The 23,478-nt window shown below is 42.4% G+C and overlaps 2 protein-coding genes across 2 annotated transcripts; one reads left to right on the top strand and one right to left on the bottom strand.

The window, feature by feature from the left end:
* Positions 1–401: 401 nt before the first annotated feature.
* LOC118408496 (pollen-specific leucine-rich repeat extensin-like protein 1) lies at positions 402–10,495 on the top strand. The gene is made up of 6 exons (XM_035809310.1): positions 402–713; positions 4,301–4,489; positions 4,806–4,977; positions 5,438–5,531; positions 6,419–6,629; positions 7,717–10,495. Exons 1-6 carry the CDS (start codon positions 707–709, stop codon positions 8,985–8,987), a joined length of 1,944 nt encoding a protein of 647 aa, XP_035665203.1. The 5' UTR covers positions 402–706; the 3' UTR covers positions 8,988–10,495.
* A 5,864-nt stretch (positions 10,496–16,359) lies between these two features.
* On the bottom strand, positions 16,360–21,880 carry LOC118408493 (ras-related protein Rab-39B-like). Its single transcript, XM_035809306.1, has 2 exons — positions 21,434–21,880; positions 16,360–17,817 (listed from the first exon to the last, which is right to left on the bottom strand). The coding sequence occupies exons 1-2, from the start codon at positions 21,649–21,651 to the stop codon at positions 17,376–17,378; spliced, it is 660 nt and encodes a 219-aa protein (XP_035665199.1). The 5' UTR covers positions 21,652–21,880; the 3' UTR covers positions 16,360–17,375.
* Between the last annotated feature and the right edge of the window lie 1,598 nt (positions 21,881–23,478).

Below are 23,478 nucleotides of genomic sequence, written 5' to 3'. Positions count from 1 at the left end.
TACATCAGGGGCACATAGAGTACGGGGCGAAAATAGCGCCCCCTAGCGAGTCCGTTTCAATTGCATGAGCACGTAGAGAAGCAACAGCAAAGAGGTCGAACAATGAAAAGATTCGCGATCTTTTCTTAAAGATCCAATGTACTTTCCCAAATTTATTTCTTAAACGTTAAGAAAATAAGAAAAATATGAGAACTTTTAGACTTTGTTTATCATTTATCCATTGGATTGGCTGTTAAGGACTTACATCCAGGGCTGTCCAACTAGCTCGTGGCTTTATCACAAAGTTGACAAAGCTGCGAAGTACATTAAGATATCAAATATACTTACCTACCTACACATCCATACATATACTATTACATATACGCTATCACAGAAATCTATCGTCGCCCGGTACCGCTGAACTTGGTGCTATTCTACAGTTAACACCGGCGACCTTTCTCAACACAATCCGACCATTGAACCCATTCTATTGACCAACGCGATAAAAACACCCGCTTGGCAAACATGCGCATTTGTCCCTCGGCCTCACTGATATCGTCTTATCGACGTTGTTGAGTCACTACAGGGAAGTAGCCGTAAAATTGAGGGCAACTCCCCCCGTTTGCTCGTAAATCACAAGCAGTATCACGTCTCCTGGAGCGTCAACTTGACCAAGTCACCACAGAACCTCCTCATCCATTGCCTGGAGAAATATCTTGTTACAACAATGACAGGTGAGTGCTTACGTCACACCGTTGACATGTACCTGTGTTCACTGTAAAAGTGTTGATGATTTGTACACTAGCCTCCAGAGTCGACGGAGGTCGACGTGAAGTGTGAATCTTTCTTATTGCTGTTTTCTGGTGTTTTTTGATGAAATGTTTTTGCCCGGCTGCCACTGATGATCCAAAGTCCTGCACATGCCGATAAAACCAATACACAACCCGAGAAAAGGGCAGTATATTGTCCAAAACTGCCCAAACAATCGTGGCCTGCTACGAGACTACAGGAAACTGCCGTGAAAACGTTGTTTTGCGAACAGCTTATAGTGTAGCATATACTAGTTAGACAACCCACTCATGGTTTGTGATTCCGCTTTGCCATGTAGAAATGACATGTTGCCCAGTAGTGGTTTTAGCGAAGGTTGTTTGGACATACGTAAGTGTTTACACCAGTGAGGAATCCACAGTGTGCTTAAACACAATGACACAACACCCTGTAGCCGGGGCGACTAGAAACGAAAAACTTATTTAATTTTAATATAATATACAGGATGTTTTTGTTTCTAGTCGGGGCGGAACGTATTGGACTAAAAAGTATTTGCGTATCCGTTCCGTGGAGATACCTTTTCCTCCGGTTTTTTGCACGTCCCCGGCTTCCCTGGAGTCTTGCACACCGCGCCGGGGTGTTCGCGATCTCCACTTTCCCCAAAGTAGCCCGAAAGGCGACCTTTGTCAACAGATCGCTATGCCTAACTCATACTAAACTCATTCCGTCCGCCATCTTGGATCAATTCGTCGATCTCCGTCGATGTTCGGGACAGCCTTCGGCAACGCTCCCGAGCCTCCGAAGCGCTTCCGACCATAGCCGGAATTCCTAAACCTGCCTGCCAATTAGTATCCACCAGACTATGCTGGCTATTATATATAGGGAGAATAATTTGCCATGGGGCTTTGGCTACCAGAGGAGTTGGTCGGCCGCGCATGAGGGTAACATTAACCTTAGCGTGGACTGACTCGCCTGGCCAATTTCCCGATTTTGTTTCCCAATTCTACCATCTTTGTAACCCCTTAAGACGGCCTGGTGGAGGCTACCTGTCAATAATATGTTGAAGTCACCTTGGTTAGGGCATCTGGAATGGGGCTGTGCATAGCATCTTTCAGGGGGGTTCCGTGTTTTAGGAGGGGCAAAATTCAAATGGGTAGCATCCCCTCCTTGAAAAGATACACCGTGCTGCTGAAACAGTAACGAGCCTTGCTGACTATTTGCCGCTAGGAACCGTGGTAAGTGTTCAATCGAACGAACTGATTGCACATGACTTTGGTGAATATCCTTTTAAGTGAATATCGGAGAGATTATTAGAACTTTGTGAAAGGTGTGGTTACACCCAGGTAAAAGTCGATGTTGCCAAAGTTTACTCTCACAGTTGTCCTGCGGTGTACAATGCATCGGTACTTGGCCAGAGCAAATAAACATTCTGTGATTCAAACAATTTTTTTCCTTAGGGCGGTGCCTTAAATAACAGACAGTTTATTCAAACTTTGTGAAAGGTGGGGTCTATGTAAAACGTCGACGGTGCCAAGTTTTCTATCACCCTTGTTTTACAATAGATACGTGGCGAGTGCAAATTAACATTCGGGGATTCCTTTCCTTCGTTCGGTACCTCAAAAACTGACAGATTTTTCGAACTTTGCGATAGTGTAGGTTTAATAGGTCCAAGTTAAAAGTCGATGGTGCCAAAGTTTTCTCTCAATGTTGTTTTACACAGTTACGTGGGCGTGGCGAGAGCAAATAAACATTCGGGGATTCAAAAACTTCTTTTCTTTGTTCGGTGCCTCAAAAACAGACAGATTAGTCTAACTTCGTGATAGTACGGGTTAGGTCCAGGTATAAGTCGAGGGTGCTAATTTATTGCCAATGTTTACTCCCACTGTTGTCCTGTGGTTTGGTACGTTGCAAAAGCAAATGAACAGACGTAGGCGACTCAAACACTTTGACAAATGTTTCCTTTGGACGGTACCTCAAAGAACGGAGAGACAAAAACCGAGTTTGTTTCAGGTGAGAAAGGCAACACCTGCTGACAGCGTCGAGGTTATGTTGAATTATATTCGTCATAACAAATATGATTATAGATCTAACATGAACATATTATTGATTATGTTGGCTTCGACTGGCGGGCGAGAGATTGGGTTTAATACTAAGTCTAAAGTCATTACGATATTGAACATACAGAAAAAAAATAATAATCAGAAATGACTTAAGTATCATGGCTACTCTCCATAATAATCACTTGATATATGTCTCTACACTTATTTACTTTGGCATGAAATGAGTTCAGCACTGAACATTGATACCAGTTGTTTAGAAGTTTAGATTATTGAATGAGTGGCTTCCACGACATTTTATGACATGATGGCATATATTAAAGCATATAAAAGAACTGTATATAAGTAATAATAACACTAAAATAAATGTTCAATTGATATGGAAAAACGTCAGACCTCTTGACGTGAAGATTAATTTGAAGAGCTTCTTTTGAAACTTAAATCAATTTTTGATTTGTACACAATAATAAAGTGCATCATGTGTGAATAAAACGTTTGGGGAAGTGGAACAATTAAGTGGAACATGGTGCATGTGCAACAACTGGCCTTTTGAGTGGAAGGGCGGGTGAGTTTGTTAGAAACAAGGAAACTGTGCCAAACTGTGCCATAACAGTATAATCAAGAGCAAGGTTCAACTGCGAGAGGCGCTTTGTTCGTAGTATTGGTGGTTAGCAACACAGGCACTCGCACAAGAACAAGATTAGGTTTGAATTAGTCAAAGTCAAGATAATGTTTGAACAACTGTAGAAGGTCTTAGTGATCGATGGTTTTATGTTAGTAGCATAGTAAGGGAGGAATGCTTGTACCATCTACATGTTACTGAAGGGTTTTGATTTTTATTTCTTTTAACAGATTTGCATCTGTAGCAATGAGTTGATTTTGCACGGTTACCGATAGTATGTACAAGCTTATGTGACTTAATCTTTAGCCTGATACTGGTCTGATATGTCTGGAAATATTTGATTGACTCCTAAAACTGGTCTTGAGATCTTTATCTGTTTGATAAATGATTGCATGTAGAAAAGAAAATGTGTGTTATTCAAAATACTCCTATCAATATGCTTTCTAGTTCCTCTTTAAGATTTGTTGCAACACCAAAATATATATTCTTATACAGGTATTCTCTGCAGAAAATTCAACATTTCGCTTCTTATCGCCCCCTACCAAACAAGCACTTTAACAACTATCTGTGCGCTTACAGCTTCTGCCTTTATTCCTTTTTTATATTGAACAAGTACAGTACAAGACAGAGAGGTGATGCACTCTAACAACATACTGATATTGACATCACCTCTCAAAAAATGTAATAACTAACAAAGACATAAGATAATATCAATAACAAGCAATTCACAGCAATTAATAATATTTTGGGTAGTCCAGGATACATACAGTGTAACTTTATTCGTTCTTAAGTTAGAACTTAAATCTTTACCTCATGGGTTTATTAGCGCCCGAAACGTTGGAAGAAATTTTGTTTGGCTCCTCTTTTATACCAGAACCATCATCAACGGCAGAATGGTGGGTGAGCAACACGACTCTTACAACCGCCCTGCTACAAACAGATCTGATCAACACAACCACACAGGCGCCAACAACTGCGAGTACAGCGGACACCTGTACATGTACGTGCAGCTCGGCGGACTGTTCCACCTACATCATCTGGGCCGTGACGGGCACGTTCTTGGGTATGTATCTACAGGGGTGATGATGTTGTTCCAGAGAAAGACTTTTCAATTTTACATCATACCGTTAGTTTTAAATGATACCATCGATATCAAAGGTGCAAAACAATATCATGGAGGTCACAAACATGTTGACATCAAAGGAATGGCGTTTTATATAATATATACACTGTACAGCTCTTGTAAACATTTGTATGCCGGTGATTTGGTCCTTGATACACAACAAGACATACTGATGTTTATCTTTTTATCAGCAAATGTGAAAAAATACATCACTCAAACTGATGTTTATCTAGAATGTGCTTTATCACACTTACAGGTACCAGCCTGCTCTGTGGTCTCATCATGGTACTCGTCTGGCGGTGCAATCTCTGCCGATTCCGCCAGGCGACGCTCGAGCGCGTCGAGGACCGGTACCGTGTCAGCAGCCTGGCGCTGCCGCCGCATGAATCACTCCGCAGGGTCTCGCACCGGTACGAAGGCGGGACCAGGTAAGTAGTTATATGTATCCGGACCTGGACCTAACTGCCTGTGAAAACTTGTGACTGGAAAGCACTCAAACGATGGTCTGTTTCGCTACAAAGTAGTCTGTTTGGTGGAGTATCCGACTTCTATTGACGGACTTATAAAATGCACGTATAGCAATGACAGATTTTATGCAAATCTCGGCGGTGTTGGCAAGTTTATGCAAGTTTTCAAAAAGTTATGTGTTGTTGTTACATATGACCACCACGCTAGTCTCCCATAGAAGCTGCCAAAGCATGGTTCCAATATGACGATTTTAACATCATGTCCTTTTTGAGAAGATTATTGTCATGCCGTTGTTATGTCGTTATATATAGTTACGGTCACCATGACTGAACACATCTTGATATTTTGCTTGTTTCCTGCGTCAGTTATGGCCATAATGATTCAACATGTCTTGATGACCTGTGCCCGTTCCCCGCGCAGATGGTACGCCGGGCCCGGAGACCCTCACGTTAACCTGGGGTTCCAGAGCGACGAGACGCCAGACGACTATATCTCCGGCGGCTCCCGGATACAGGTAGGATTTGTGTATTTCTGCACTGTCAGTGAAAATGTACTTTAAAGGCTTAGTTACGTGAGTCATGCATTATATTACGCATGGTGGCCATGGGCAGATGTCAGAAACGGTCACTTGAAACAGTCACACAGTTGCTTGAGTATATTATTAAGTCTATTCCATCATACAATAGTGTCATATACCTTGCGTATCTTATAACCTGGATGTCTAACCTTCATCGGCACGCTCATATTGTTTACAGTTATGTTTGATGTATGAATTGTGGCAAAAAAGTAGTTTCGTCTATCTAATTATATAGCCAATTATATTAGTCTCCAAGCAGACCCAACGGTGCCTTAGAGATAGTATCAAAGCTGGCCAGGGACTTAGTACGGCTAATAGAGCCGCGGTTTCAATGTAGTTTTCTTGTCCACTCTTGCTTCCCACCTTCCTTCCGTCCTTCAGTTGTTTTTTCCTTTCCTCTTTCCTTTCTTTCTTTCTTCGTCATTTATCCATGCATCTATTCGTTCATTCAGTCTTTCACCCATTCATTCCCTCAGATGATGGTTGAAAACGGCGAATTGGAGAACGGACACGGGCACGGACGCGTGCATGCGCACACGTCCCATCGCTACCGCAAGAAAGACTCCAAAGTCTCCGTCCTTCAGTTGTTCCTTTCTTTCCTCTTTCCCTTCTTTCTTTCGTCATTTATACATTCATTCATCCATTCATTCATCTATTCGCTCATTCATTCATCTATTCGCTCATTTATTCATTTATTCATCCATTCGATCATTCATTCATTCATTCGTTCGTTCATTCATTTATCTATTCGCTCATTCATTCATTCATTCATTCATTCATTCATTTATCCATTCATTCATTCATTCGTTCATTCATTCCCTCAGATGATGGTTGAAAACGGTACACTGGAGAATGGACACGGACACGAGCGTGCGCATGCGCACACGTTCCATCACTACCGGAAGAAAGACTCCAACGTGTCCAACATCTACGAGAACCCGATGTCTGTGAAGCGGGCGTCAGAAGCGCTCAGGGGGCGCTACGCCACGTTTCCCCGGGCAGAACAGCCTCAGCACAAACTATCCACGGCGTCAGGTACATGTATAAGCTGTTTCGCAGATTCGAGTACGCATGCGCGGGTGGCAGGAATCCCGGGAAATGTGTCAGAGGGGGATGCTCCTGACCTGTAGACTTAACACCATTTTGCAGGCGTCGTTACCGCTGGACATTGTTACTTAAATAAAAACAGCGGTCGAGACAAGTCTGTTCAGTTCCAGATCCCAGAACTCCTGTCTCCCGCGCATGCGCACTCGAATCTTAGAATTGTTTCAAGTTTCAAGTTTCAAGTTTATTCAAATTGAACAGACTCGCAGGATGTAACATCCTGAATTGTTCTGAACTTCACAACTCCACTGCACTGCATTAAGAACAATATAGGGCATCAATCCATATAAAAATATAAGCCATTAAAATATTCTAACACTGATTTCTTTTAAGTGCCAGGTACGTCTTACGGCATCTGTGTTCTTTATCTGTTACATTACATCTGTAAACATTAAAATAACTGAATCGATTACAGGTAATCTCTGAACACATCAAAATGCAAAGACAATATGAGCGGAGACCAGGTGAGAATATCGGTTTCAAGGAACCGTTATGAGTTTAAAAGTCCAACCATGTATGGGATTGGTTAGTTCTTATAAGGTGTTCGACGACACAATGGGGTATCCAGTTTGTGCGAGTTTCGGGTTTGTTGGCTTATCATGACTGCTCGTTTCAACAACAGCCCTGTGCCCTAATGTGTAAAGCTGTCGGATGAGGGCGTGTTATTTATGTTTTGGTTGTCATTACGTTTTTATTAACAAGTCAAATATCTAAAAGAATTAGATGTTGATTATCGTAGCTTTAAGATGTTTAGCTTTTTACCAGTTGTAACCCTGAACCGCAATTCGACCATTTGTACCGGATTCCAGGTACCTAAGGAAATTTTACAACAGGTGTCCTAGTTAGACCTGTTGGCATCTAGGCCATGGAGCCTAGAAGCTGGCTTGTATATGCCCTGGAAACAGCCTGGCATCCAGAAAACAGCTTGGCATCCAGAAAACAGCTTGGCATCAAGGCTACAATGAAAAAAAAAACTCTCTCAAACCACATACTCTCTCTCTTTCTCTCTCTCTCTCAGGTATGTATGAGATGCCCATAGACTGGCCGGGAGACGCTCCAGACGATAGGAAGATTTCTTCAGTATCGTCTTACTACGAATCTCCTGTACTCCAAGACATGGAGGCGACAAGACATGACAGGGACGTCTTGGGGCACGAAGAGTCAAGAAAGCAGTCTACCGTCTCGGGCGTGTACGAGATGGTCGAACCGATGTCTTCCAAGAGGTACCGCAGCAACCCGGACATTGCGGGCATACAGGAGGAAGATGCGGACATGGACCACCGGGAGGCGCGGCGCAAGTCGACGGTGTACGACGCGCCTATGCCCGAAGTGCCGCCTCGGGAGGCCCGGCGTCCCACCCCGGTGCCAGAGCTGCCTCCGCGGCAGAATAGCTTGTCATCACCGAATGTAGCAACGATGGGGAGCATTCCAGCACCACTACCTCGCGGAGATAGGACACCAAAGGTACCGCCAAGAGAACCAAGGCATCATTCGATGGCTGAGAGGCTGGCTGCGTCGGAACCAGACGGCTACGGTCGCGGGGATTTGGAAGGTGATCAGGACTTTGAGGACCGCGAACGGCGACGCAAGTCTACGGTGTACGATGCACCCATGCCCGAACTCCCTCCCACAGCGGCCCGGCATGTTTCAACACCGGAGGCTGCGCACGAAAACTACGGAAGCAAACATGATGGTGACGACGAGTCAATCTCAGATGGTGAAGTGCCGCCTTGTCCATTTGGCGATGCACCTGTGCCTCCAATCGGTGCAGTACCAGCGCGCCCAACAGGTGGCGCCCCGTCGCCGCCAAGCAGTGCAGTACCGTCGCCTCCCGCCAGGAGGCCACCAACATTCCCAGAGGGTTTCCAGCCAGAGTTTTCAGATGGTGTCGCACCACCGTTTCAAGAACAATTCGCACCAGCGTTCCCAGAAGATCTCCCACCAGCGTTCCCCGAAGATCTCGCCCCAGTGCCCCAGAAGCGAGCGTCGCTCCCGGCCTACCTAACACGCGACCGCTTGGACTCCGTTGGTTCCATGGACACCCTGGCGTCCGAACCGCTCTCCGAGCGCCAAACCCACTTCGAGATGCGAAAGATAGACTTCGACTTCATCCCCGCTCCGGACTATCCCGAAGATGACGTCATGCCGGCGCCGAACGATGCGTCAGATCGTGGACCAATCAGGAGGCAGCATGCGCACGGCAAATCATTGGAAAGCAGGGACGACGATTATTACCGAGGATACGATGACGAAACGAACGATGATGCAAATGTAACGTACATTTCTTAGACGTCCCAGCTTGTTACACGTTCTGGTATAAACGTTATGTTGTTGATGTATAAACTTGATTTGACAAAGGACTTGAATACGTACTTACTTTACTTTATATAGTCTGTATCGAAAAGTGTACGGACCTTGGTATTGAGTGTATCACTCGATTCAAGTCTAAATGGGGTAGGGAATTCCCCAGCAGGCTTTGTAACCCCTGCTTTTCCTATTAGGTCAGTTAGTCCTCAGTCTTGGTGAGCAATTGAGCTGGTCTCAATCATGATCATACACGTAGGGAGATGAGATGCTGTTAAAGTTACGATGTAAGCCGTAACCTTGGAGTGGCCTTCGGGTCACACCTTGAAATGACCTTCAGGTCTTGTTACGTGGTGACCATTAAGTAAAAAGCAGATCAACAAACCTTTTAAATCAAAGACAAAGCAATAAATCAAAAGTTCGGATGAGTGGTTGGACATTAGCTTCCCTCTCTGTTGATCTGATTCCTGTTGCCCGAGAAACGAGTATTTGCATTCGAACTAGTCTTGTAGAATTCCTGTGTTATTACGGGAGGCACAGGGTTTAACTGTATAAATAACAAAACTCATAATGTGTAATTTTTTCAAAAACACGTCATTACGTCCTTCGTACCAGTTTGTCATGTTCCAATGGGCTGTAGATGTTTGATTCACACAGACGAATTAACGACAGATAAATATATTGACTATTTTTTAATTTGGTATTGATAAAGCTATATGCTATATGTATGTACAAGATTTGTCTACTTATTCTCTTGATTTATCTACAACATAACATAAGCTGCCAGTCTAACCCAAGCTATCATAGTATTGCAAATGAGAAATTTGGCGACAGAAAAACTAGGAAGAGTGCAAAGTATTTCATAACAGCAAAAGCATATAAAATAAAATTAGATACAGTATAGACAAAAATATATATATTTTCTTTGGTACCGAGGTGTCTTTGCACTTATCTCCAAGCAGACGTAGAGAGGGAAATCGCAACGTTTTCTCAGGCTAGCAGAGCACTAGAAACTTGAAAGTAGAAATTTGACTTGACTTTAAGAAAGGCCCAATGCTTGAGATAGGTTACGATTTTTGCCTTTTCTACATCTACTTGATATTTCATATCGTCTCCCTTCCTAGATCACGCCTCATTCGGTCCCACTGGATAATCCTCTACGGGGGCACGGGGATCATAGAATTTGGCAAATAAAAAAAAGTCGGGAAATTGGCCAGGGGAGTCAGTCCACGCTATTAAAGGTTCTTTCCCCCTTGGTAGCCAGCGAATGAAAGCTCGTGTATGGGAAACAAAAGAGCAGATGCAGGTTAGAAATATGTAGACAGAAATAATAGAACGTTGTCTCTCTTCGACTTGCAATTGACTTTGTCCCTCCCTCGATCACGCCTCATTCGGACCCACGGTATCCTCCTCCCCGGGGTCGGTGTAGTCCCGCCAGTGGCTCTTGAGCACGCCCCGCCCGTAACACAGAATCAGCACCGCCGCCGCGACACCGGACACGATCCGATCCAGTGCTGAGGTCCGGCATAATAGCTAGCCTCCACCAGGTCTTTCTACGGGGCCACGGGGATCGTAGAATTTGGCAAATAAAAAATCGGGAAATTGGCCAGGGGAGTCAGTCCACGCTATTAAAGGTTCTTTCCCCCCTGGATGCAAGCTAATGAAAGCTCCTTGATGTCTGGGAAACAAAAGAGCAGATGCAGGTAAAACGTATGTAGACAGAAATAATAGAACGTTGTCTTCGACTTGACTTTGACCCTCCCTCGATCACGCCTCGTTCGGTCCCACGGTATCCTCCTCCCCGGGGTCGGTGTAGTCCCGCCAGTGGCTCTTGAGCACGCCCCGCCCGTAACACAGAATCAGCACCGCCGCCGCGATCAGACAGGACACAGACACGATCGCGATCATGTACCTACAGTACAGAGAGAGGAACATTATTAAAGGCAACCTAAGCAATATTACAGCGTGAAAGTATTCTGGATAAGGCAATCTGTATATCTACTGCACTGTATTCCCACATTGACATCATCCAAGGAGGTATTTAACCTTCTTGCATCATCATTTTATACTTTGAGCAGTTAAAAAAGGTCCAGAGACAAAATCAAGTTGCACGAGGAATCCAAATCGGAACCTATTAAAAATTAGGCCTTGATCAGGAATCTTCGTGCGACTTGTTTCTGTGCAGTTTTTAACGGCTCAATTTATGAAATAATGATGTAAATGAGCTAAAATTAGTATTAGATCTTTATATTATATAGTTTGCCTTTTACAGAATATTTCCACTTTCAACGATCTAATATTGCTTGAGTTGCCTTTAAGAAGATAAGAACCAAAAACACACATCTCTATTACCGGCACACAGAACGATATTTTCAACATACTGCTATCATGTTCAACTCATTTATCCGCCTACGAAGGTCAATTCATTTAACGTTATACTTCATTCCAAATCACCCATACATGACTGTGTGCTGTTATAGATAATATTTTGTTGTACCGTATGTAGCCTCCCAGTAGTACTATTAACGTTATTAGCTAGTAGTTGTTATTGGTTGCCATACGTTGTACCTTGTGCGATTGTTCAGCAATAAAAATTCATTCATTAATTCATATGTCACATGATCCTATTATGGAATGTACCCGATCGTCCCGCCGAAGTGATCCCCGTGGGGCCCCGCCATATTTGGTGATGTTTGCGTCATCAGCTCAGCCGTGACGTTATCCGTGACTGGTGGCGGACTTGACATGTTGAATGTCATTGTTGTGGAATTCATTCTCGATATGGTCTGTTTAAGAAACTTTCAGATCAGATTCATTGAGGTTAATAGGATATATGACGCTGCTATGTCTTCGCTACGGCCCGGCTATGGAACTCAAAAGCATGCAGAGCTTCCTTTGGCATAAGTTTCATTTCCAAACCGCGGGGATTGGTCGGGATGTTATAAGAAACAAAAATTTAAATGTATACATAGAAATATACATAAATCATGCCCATGAATCTTATTTTGACAATTTGTATATTTTGATGTCTTTGATAGCATTATTTTCGCTCCCGAAAGCTGCCCGGATTTTTGGAAATGTGACCTAAGGGCTACGGCATATAATAAAAATTATAATTGGAATATATTAATAAATCACGGCATATACATTATAAAGTTAAGAGCCAGTTGGGCTAAGGTATCGAAAGAAAAGTTCGCGTTTCTAATGAAAGTGGACCTCATGCCTTTTACAATATTGTACAGAAGGCTTGCAACAAAACACATATGAACTCTAGATCTTTAGCTGTAATTATGAAGGTCATTTCTGAACAAGCAGTGACAACGTTAAAACTTAAACGGAACAATTTGAAAAGTTATCCTGCATTAAAAACACCCCAAGTGTTACTGTTTAAGAGAAAGCCATCTCTGTATAGAATGGATCAATATGAACAGGTACCTTTTAGTGTCACTTCTCTGTTATTCCGCTTCCAATCTTGTTTATTTGTACACTTGGAACGCCCTGAGTTTCCAGTCAAAATGGCCGCGGACGGATGCACACCGACTTACCGAACGGGTTTTTGTGACCTCCGCCGGGGCAAGTTAATTAGGAGAATCCGCACTTCACGTACAACAGTACTGTCAAAGCAGAGGTTAGACTCCGGCTTGTTTCGACTCTCTGCCGCCGGGGTAATCTTTCGCATTGATCTGGTAGGAGAAGCAGTTTTCCGCGCTTTGAGTTTACCAAGACCGAGTGAAACTCCTACTGCACAGAACTCCACTTTTCCTTGTAAGAACGCCAGTGCCTTAAATTAAAAGCTGCTTAATCAAACTTCAAGTCAAAACAGGGCCATGGGGCTGTAGTCTTGACATGAAGGAAAGTGATCTCGATCCAGTCTTAACTGACCGAAGAGCTAGTCTTCGCGACAGAGAAGAAAGACGCCAAGTGCAGTATTTACATGTTCATTGTACCGGGGAAAGTCACCCAGCAATTTTTCGAAACGAAAAAGCACAATGAACAGTGGACAACGGCGTCCTAAGGTAACGTGCATGTCGGGTGTAGTCTCCGGCCAGACCGAATAGTAATATAGGACTTTGGCCAAGTTAGGAATAAAAGTCTAGTAGGAGGTAATTGGCCTAGGAGTGAGTTGACCGGCCAGCTGGATAGACTGAGATTATTACTTATTTGTCCCTATTTGCACCAAATTCTTCTCTTTTTCATCGGCCGGGTGAGCGACACAGTCGGAATCGAACTCACGGCATCTAGTTCCAGAGGCAGAGCTACTAACCACTGGACTACGCACGCTACACTTATAACAGACAGATTGATCAGACGGAGACGGGGTTGCGGTGGGATCATGGTTTACTACATCCTACAGTACTCAACAGTCACACAATACAGAAATTCTCCATTCATTTGTACAATAGCGAGGGGAAGTATAAATATGAGACTCCAGCGTTTTCGATCACATAATATTTGCCGAGTCACAAATTAGATGATTGCCCTTAACTTAAATTAACATCTAACTATTATAATCTTATACATTCTGAGAATCGGAGGGAAACTTTTATTACATAAACCGCATTTCTATTCCCTTTGCGGAAGTGTAATTTGTTCTGCAAATAAGCTTTGTGTAATTAACCGAAATTTGTTTTCTACTCTAATAGTTCGAGTAAAACCCTCTGCAACTCTAGGTGACATCCTAGGCATTATTACACAAGTAACTACCGGCAGAAATTACGCACAATTACTACAAAGCAAAATCGAGACCATTTTCTAGCAACATACAGTGAACTTGAGTGAAGTGTCGGACAAGAACTGATGCAGTTCACACCCCTACAGGCAGGTGGCGCTTCTGTCTGTGTTTGCAGACTTGAAAAGTATGGCTCTAATTTGCCTATTTCAAACACCACAAGACGAAGTACTCTAATTTTACAAGATGGACATGAAAAAAAGATCTCAAAAACAATGAAAATAGAAAACTATGATATAATGTAGCAAAATTCAATCACACGAAAGCCAGACAACCTTACATATATTTTGGTGGGAAGACAGTTCATAGCAAAAACATAACCTTCTTTTCAAAGGTAATAATGCATTAATAGTACAGTAACAAATCAAAGTATTGCAAACATATCAAACTAAAATAAATCAGATCAATCTATAAAAACAAAATGCTGCTTATATATAAAAAGAAGGCACAAAATACCTATACTTATCCATATCATGTAAATTAACATAATACAAATCTGCCTTCTTCATAGACTTCTAGCACTGCTGGTTTCTCTTTTTAGCCTGAGTGCCAGCCTCTGTAGTGACCGCTGGCTCAATCCTTTCACTTGCTAGCCACAGAAGCAAAAGGGTTGAGCCAGCAGTCACTACAGAGGCAGGCACTATGGCTATCTATTTTTTGGGGGTAAGAAGAGAACAAATATGCACTCCCCCAAAAATAAAAGAGAGAAGTCTGCAAAGCAGGCTAGTTCATGATGAGGCTAGGTAAGAACAGCTGATGTTTGGAAAGACGTGTATTTATGCATTTTCACTAAGCCTTCCCGTTTGTTACATCTTTTTTCACTATCATTCTCACAGCACTGCTGCTGATCATGCAAAAATATGGCAATAATGTCACCGTCCATCGGCAAGACATCATATCCCTCTCAAGGCAAGCTTGAATCATAATAATTAATATTCTAACTTATCAACAAATATATTGTTACTTAGTCATTCACTCAAACTATGTAGAATCACACACATATATATATAGATATAATGAATATATATATATATAGAATAATAATAGAACATTTGTATGCTGGTACATCATAATCATAATCATCCATATAAACAGTATCTGATTGTTACAAGCACCGACTTTACTTTGGTGAGCATTTACACACTGGGGAAGATGCTTTGAAGGCAGAAAATAAGGGGGCTGTTTGCTGTCTGAGTCAAAATTTGGGAAGGGGTGGTAAATAAAACCTGGTGGGGCCGGGGGTGGGCAAAGAAGTGGGCATCTTCCTGCACCCCCCAGGATTGAAAATAAAGACAAAAAGCTGTTTGCTGTCTGATTGAAAATTTTGGAAGGGGTGGTAATTAACACATGGGGGGGGGGGGCAAAGAAGTGGGCATCTTTCTCACCCCACCACCATGCTTCAAACTCATGAATCAAATGTTTCAGTTGATGCCACCAGTCATGCGACGCTCTGACAATTCCCTTGTCTGTCAAATACATCTACAGAAGAAGTGCAAACCCACTATATGAACAAGCCATTCTCTGGTTTACTGGCAAATGGCTTTCTCCCCATCTCAAGTATAGTTGATTTAAAGTCAACACATTGACCATGATGACCATGATTTTGGTGGGGAAGACAGTAGCTAACAAAACTATTTGCTGCATGACACCATTGCTATGGCAAGACACATGTAAGTGTTTGACTCAAAAGAACAACACATGTGCCACATTTTCTAAAATCTCCCCTACCAAAATGACATTGCACAGTACTATCTAAACCATTCAACAGACATTCTTATGGTCTAAAGAAATTGAGATAAGTTAGAGCTCCAACATGCCCTATTGTTCCTGGCAAACTGGGTGATTCCATAAGAAATGGACGGTCCAAGTAACAGTTTCTTGTTCAAGTTTACCTTTACTCATATCCTGCTGGCATCATCAATAACTTCTTTGAAGAGAAGCCACTTTAAATTTTAATTTTGGGCACTCTAGATTAATGTCATTTTGTCTCTTGTTACATATAAAAGCAATGATGGCATGGAAGCACTTTTTTTACCTCTTGTCTGCAAAAAAACAATAAGTTTTTAGCCAACTGCCTGGCCTTGTTCTGTACTTATTGTAGGTAAAGGGATGCCAAAACCAACAATCCGTATACCCAACCCTTGAAACTTCCTGAAACATACAGATGGTTTATAGTTCTCTGTGCCAAGGGCAGGGATCCAGGAATACAAGTGTGGCCACACACAAGCTACCGTTTCTCCAGACCTAGCCAACTGGACATCCTGTAAGCCTGGGTGCTAGCCTTCTTAGACTTACTCTGTCCTCTTATTTGCTTTTGTAGCGTGGATGCCAGACTGTTTCCTGGGCCCGTACAGCCCAGCTCCATGGCTCTAGGGCCAACATGCCCCCAAGGCAAAGGTCTGGTATCCAGGCTATTGACAGAGTAGACTAAAAGTAAAAAAGCTGGCACCCAGGCTAACACCCTATACTAGTATATTCAATCAGATGGAACCCACCTTGTTATTCAGTGTTTCTTAGCAGACAACTGATTTGATCTTAGAGTTCTTGAACATCTTTTGGCTCAACTAGGAAAAAAAATCATACCACCTAAGTGATTGCAGAACATACTCAATTTGTGAAATTTCGACGTTCCATTGGAGGATTTCTTAAACTTAGATCTTAGTATTAACATAATCATTTCTAAAAGTAATCAAAGTTTACAACACCTATTGTATACATTATAACTATATATAAAGGTCCTTATCGATATTGACCAAAACAGAAAAAGTTTGACAGCTCGTCCATTTTGGACTACTTTGTTCTCCCTCAAGTCAAGAATCTGATATTCAATAAGATTTCATATCTAATAATCTACCATTTATCTATACACTAATACTTGGCTTACACACTACAATGCAGTGACAGATTATACAGAAATCATCACACCATGATTCTACATCTGTTATAAGATGTACCAATTTGTTACACAGCATTCTCTGGTTATCTATCATATGATACAAAATTTGGTTCACGACTAGTTTACAGTCCATTCTTGGTGGGTCGAAACTCCAGCAAAACACCAATGCTCACAATTCCTGTGTCTAGCTATTTGACAACTTGCAAAAAAACGCAACCTGCATATGCAGTTTAGTACAAGTAAATGGCACTGTGTATACATAGGTATTTCTGATGTCTGCCTACACTGTCCATGTACTGGGTATTTGTTTGTTTCTAGATGCCTATGAACAAAAAAAAAATGTAAAAAGGATTTCAAGTGTGTTTGTGCACACAAATCCTGGCCAAGAAAGACTCCTTCGCACAGGTCAGAAGTCGTTTTGACAAAAATTTTGCCAGTTCTGTTACAACAGAAAGAAGCAGGGCTGTCTCCAAGCTTGAAATTTTCTGCCCATGTTGTTCATTTTCATTATCTATTTAAGGTCATGAAAATACAGTTTTATCATTTTCATGTCAACAAGATTTTTTGGACAGCCAGTGTATAATTTTTGTCCTTTCCAACAAGCAAATTTTCATCCCAGGATGGAGGGACAGGTAATAGTACTGAAGACAGCCATGGAAGAAAGTACACAAAACCAAGAGCTAGAAGTCGTGGAAGTGGCACAGGGATCCCGTGGAGTTTTGACCATTTCCTTGCGAATCCCTTCCCGTCAGGAGCACATGCACTTCTTCTCCCCGCCGTTATCCTGCTGTGCAGACAGTGGGATGGTACTGTAACTCCGGGGCATCATTCCGCTCTTCACTCCCTCCCAACCCTCTTCCGTGTTTATCACCCCCATCTCAACAAGTTCGTAGATCTCCCGCGTGACCTGCCAAAACGCTTTCTCCACGTTTTCCGCGTTCTTCGCCGACGTCTCTAAGTACGACATATCGTGAGTCCGCGCGAACTGCTGCCCCTCCTCCTGACTGACCTCCCGTTCGGACGCGAGGTCGATCTTGTGGCCGACCAGGATGAAGACCATGTTGTGCGGCATGGTGTGCTGTTTCGCCTCGTGCCACCACGACTCGAGGTGCTCGAAAGACTTCCGGTTCGTCACGTCGTAAACGAGCACCGCGCCCACGGAATTCCGGTAGTACGATCTTGTGATGGACCTGGGCAGGGACAAGGAATAATATTATTAATGTAAATCCATTTACTTTTGCAGGGACATCATTTGCACTAGGACTAGGGGAAAGGTAAATTTTGCGGTGTTTCAACATTACAGTATAAAGCTATAATGCAAGACACCTATTTGTGCTGTCATGCTTTTATGGTAAGATGTCAGTACAAACAGTAAGATGTCATTCCAAAAATAAAACCACTCAGTAACTTAGTGTAAACAATTCAAGGAAGTGCCCCACACTCTTGCATTGTCCTCAATCCTCAAACAAAATCTGTGACACACACACACACTCACACACATACATGCCTGCACACACAGTGACACACACACACTCACACACACACACGCCTGCACACACACACACTCACACACACACACACGCCTGCACACACAGTGACACACACACACACATTCACACACACACACACGCCTGCACACACAGTGACACACACACACTCACACACACACACACACATGCCTACACACACACACACACACACACACTAACACACACACACACACACCTGCACACACAGTGACACACACACAATCTCTCACTCCGTATCCGGTTTAGTGTCAATTGTTCCCCAACTTGTAAGTGTTAGACATACACTACATAACATGTACTTTGTAATCCGATGTTGTTCAATGGCAGATTGCCAGCTACAGTAGGGTAATGACATAGTTTTGTGGTCATTGTGTTCTTCTTTCTGTTTGTTGAAAAAAAAACAAGAAGTAAAACAATGTTGAAACACCTGCATACAGGCCACGTACAGACTATCGTATTAGTATTGCAAATTTAGGATGGTTGATCAGAGCCTTGACAACAACTCCCCCTCCTTCTTTCTGACTTCTAAATTTGGGTATAAAATTCAGATACTTCTAAGCTAGAACTTCCCTCCAGGAAATGATGGAATGGTCCATTTTGTCACATGACCATCACCTCCAAAGTAATCTAATTAGGTAGTTATTGTCCCACAGGCATTCCGAAGGGTTGACCTTCTTTGTACACAAATCAGTGGATCATATGCTACGAAACAAAGAACTGAAACTGAAGCAAACAAGAGTTTGAAGACCTCATATCTCCATGAAATATTCTGATTATGAGAGCAAGGACGTTGAGAGCAAGCTGCTACTAGTAGGGGGCTCAAACATAAAACGTCTCTTCCTCACATCACAAGCTATCTGTCAACAACAAATCAAGACCATAGCATGTCCACTACAAAGATTTGAAAAATAGAAGTTCTTCTGCAGCACCAAGGTCACATACTAGGGGGCTCAAATCCACCTTCATCTTCCCCATATACCTACCCACAGACCAAATATCATCGTAATTCATTCAGAGGTTCTTGTGTTATGCTGACTACAAATATCCAGAAACGCAGACACACACAGACACACCCAAAACAGTATCTCCATTCTTTATGTAGATAATGAAGACACCAGACGATGAGCGAGACAATAATAATCATGACAAATGTCTGGACTCATGAATAATGAATCAGGGACAGGTACAAAGTGAGATCTGCAACTCCTGTGGGATTCACAATGACTTTATAATTACTCATACTGTCTCCCTTTAATAGTATGCATTATTACATTGTATTAAACATTTTTCTGTTCAGTGCTACTAGGTTAAAAGCAGATCCTTCAGCAACATACCAGGCGGAATATGACAACTCAAGCTGAAGCAACACAATTAGATGTGGTTTAACTCCTTTCTGTCAATGTCTATTCATGCTACTTTTATTTCCACAATGTGTCCAATGGCCCATTATAATGTCTTAATGATTGATCATGCTAAATTTGGGTATACCGGTGATATGCACATAAACCAGGGTTGTAGCCAGCCTGAAATCATTTTCAGTCCCCTTGATTTTGAATGGGAATCCTATCGAGCACCGAATGCACGGCGTGACGTTGCGCGTCATTTCTAGGGGGTCTGGGTCCAAGAAAATTTTGAAACCTAGACCCTCTGAAACACTATTTCCTGCATTTTGAGGTGCAAATTTTGCTTGTAGACTAAGCTGTTCAATGCCATCTATTTTGGTGAGGAAGAACACATGGGTTTCAGTTTTTTTATATCTTTACATATCAATTTTTGTCTGTCCCTGGGGACGGAATGGGAAAAACGTTTTTCAGTCCCCATCTGCAAAATTCCTTCAAAGGACTGAAGGACAGGTGCTGGCTACAACCCTGACATAAACATATGTATCGCCCTGCAAGTGGATTTTGATTGGCCATAAATGGATAGATGATGGCAAGGAGATTACATATCCTCCTTAATGATGGTAACTCACAAATCTTGTTGGGAGAATACTGTCATTGAATCAATACTGCATATGTGTGACTGGGTGATCTGCCTGAATTGTTGTGTTTATCAATCCACTGACATAGTCAATTGTCAACAATAACAAGACACTCCTTGACCAGCACGGTACCCAGTGTACAAAATACTTTTCTAAGCCAGGTTGCACAGTGTGCAACCTAGGGCAAAGACTAGGTTGCACAACTGAATTTCAAGTTGTACCACCTACAATTCACTAATTTCTGAAAAAAAGGTACAAATGATACATACATGTTTGGCTGATATGAAACAGAGCTGCCTCGGTCCATTTATTTCTTCCAAGTAAATTGACAACAAAATCAAGTTATGAGGCTCAAAATCTAAGTTGCACCCTGTGCAACCTGGGTTTAGAAGTAAGTTACACCAAGCAAAAAGTGGTTGCAATGTGCAAGTGGGTATTTTGCACGCTGGTACCTCAGTTGCCATGTCTTATCAGGCATATGTACTGGAGTTGTTGTCTTGCATGCATTTTGTTACGATTCATCAGTAAAATTAATGGTGCATTGTTTTCAATTTTATAAAATCAAATAAATAGCATCCATCACTGCTTCTGTTTGGTCAACATTTGCATCAGAATTTTCTCTGTTGCATACAATATCTTTTGGAATAACGTATTGATGTGATGCAGAGGGGGCGTGGCCTATGATCAGACAACAACAAACACCTGAGGTACAGGTCTGACTAACAGGTAGACATCATATGACCTGAGGCTGTTTTGGGGGGAGACTGGGGGGTAAATAACACTTCTATTCCACACAAATCCAGTCAGTGGCCATATGGTACTGATTTGTGGTGATTTGTGACCACAGAGAGCACAAGGGTGGGAGGGGGGCGATGTTGACACTACAATGTTTACACTATCAGTTTACAAACGTCAAAATCCAGCAATACCCACCTAACTTTGATATTGCTAACGTTATGACGTAACGGAGATCTCATGACCTGAACGTATGGGTCATTCACATACAAGCTCCAATTCAAGTGAATCAAACGTAAACAACGTTTTGTTTTCCTCCTTGCCCTAGCCACTACAGCAACGACAACAACAACAGTGCCGTTTGTTTATTCTTTGCTGGCAGAATTAAACGTAGCGTGACGAAAAGGGCGTCATAGTTGAACCCTTACTAAATGTTTACGTCAAAATTATCTGTGGGGAGGGGGGCGGCAGGGTAGGTTGTTGTAAGGTTGTGTTGCTGTGTAGTTTTCAGGCAGGTGTCAAAGTCCACCTGTACCCGTAAGGTTAACCTGCGTGACTCACCTGAACCGTTCTTGCCCCGCAGTGTCCCACAGCTGGAGTTTTACCCTCTTTCCGGGCTCCACTTCCATCAGCCTCGCGAAGAAGTCCACCCCGACGGTCGGGTCCGAGTACTCGATGAATTTCCCGTCGGTGAACCGCCGCAGAAGCGAGGATTTTCCCACGGTGGAGTCCCCGATGAGGATCAGACGGAACTGGTACAGCCAGATCGGCTCGGCCATGCTGGTCGGCAGCGGACCGATGAACGTGCCGAGCTCGACGGCGGGCGGAACGCGTCCGTTCGCCGATGACTTCCCAGCAGACTGCCGCGCCACTGGCGACGCGAGCTCGAAAGACTCCCTCCCCGCCACTATTAATAGATTCAGCGGACGTACATAGGCAGGAAAAAAATTATCTCAACGCGCAACCGACATGAAAAAATAATGAGGACACAGGGGTCACCAACGGACTATGACTTCCGGGTCAGAGACGTGGTGAACTGCAGTACTGAATGCTTTTGCTAGATGTCGTGGTTGTACCGTCAGAAGGACAGACACAGCAGTAACATATAGGAAAACACTTGAACAATGCTTCAGAAAAGTAGTAACGCAAATTTCGATCTTGAAAAATTCGTTTGCACCAGAAACATACAAGGGTCTTCTTTATAACCATTCAAAGAAAACAGGCGGTCAACCAGCTCAAACTCCGAGAAAAGCCAACTCTCTGGAACGGAAAGCTCACTTTTGACCTCAGTTTTCTTCATCTTTATTTTCTTCTTTAAATGGAGGTCCCGTGTTTGAGGAGATCCACACCTTCGATTCGAGCACGTTAAAGATCCCACCACACTTATCGAAAAGGGCAGGGGTCCTTCCCGGTATGAGTGGTTTAAAACCTACAGTCCTATGGCCGAACCTGGGGCAATTACTGTCGTATTGAGGTCAGGTACCCATTTCTATACCTGGAAGTGAGGAAGGTCGTGTTAAGTGCCTTTCCCAAGGGCACAACGTCGGGGCACGGGTATCGAACTCGAGACCTTTAGGTTCAGAGCCTAACTCTACCAGTTACGCCACAGACAACACACAACGCCACGTGTAAAATTGAAACTGAAAGTAGAGTATACATGTTACGTTATTATAAACTTAAAATAACTATTTCGTTTACCATAGCAAGGAACACGCAGAAAGATGGGTAAAAATCCTGCATAGATTGCATTTAATATGGCATCATTGGCAGTTCACGAATTTGAGGTATGAACAATTATATATATATATGATGTAAAGAGTTCAATAAAGGAATAATGATAATAATACAAATTACAGACTTGTATACAAGAACAACGCAAATGATAACCAAAGATTTCAATATAACTATAACAATACCAAACAGAAATTCGAAATTGGACCACAGGAAGAATAACTGGCAAAATTGTTAAGCTAAATGTGGATCTGAATAAAGTCAATAAAGTCGAAAGTAATATAACTGAGATTCTGGAATCTTAAACATAAGAATATTCATAACAGAAGTTCAAATATAACAATGAAACTGATGGTATTACAATTTTGAATAACGAAACTAATAACCAAAGATTTCAATATAACCATAACAATAACACATGTTATTCTTTATATTTAAGAAGTCCCTTAAACTAAAAGGTTAAAGCCTAGTTACATGAAAGGTTCAACTGGCATATCATGACTTCCTTGACACAAAAAATACAGTAATGTGGATTTTCTTGTTTAAAAAACAAAGGAAGATGTTACATTGAAACTTTACATTTTATATCGTACGTTCGTAATTCTTTGAACTGAGCGTACAGCGATTTTCTAACCCTATGTCACTTCAATTGTGAATTAAATCCAAGTTAAAGGTACATCTCGCAATCTCACAGGTTTGGCATTTTGAGCGTACGAGGGGCGGTCAATAAGTAATGTCCCTGACCCACTTCCAGTCGTCTGATCTAGATGAAATTTTGTATTTGTATTGTGTAATGATTCATATCTTTATAGGTTATGTTGCAAAAAAACAGCTCTGAACTAATTATGGTTTCTGATTTACTGGTGTTTGAACTG

Source organism: Branchiostoma floridae, unplaced genomic scaffold (genome assembly GCF_000003815.2).
Source record: "Branchiostoma floridae strain S238N-H82 unplaced genomic scaffold, Bfl_VNyyK Sc7u5tJ_1594, whole genome shotgun sequence".
NCBI classification, from domain to species: Eukaryota; Metazoa; Chordata; class Leptocardii; order Amphioxiformes; family Branchiostomatidae; genus Branchiostoma; species Branchiostoma floridae.
This window is presented reverse-complemented; position numbering and strand designations above follow the sequence as displayed.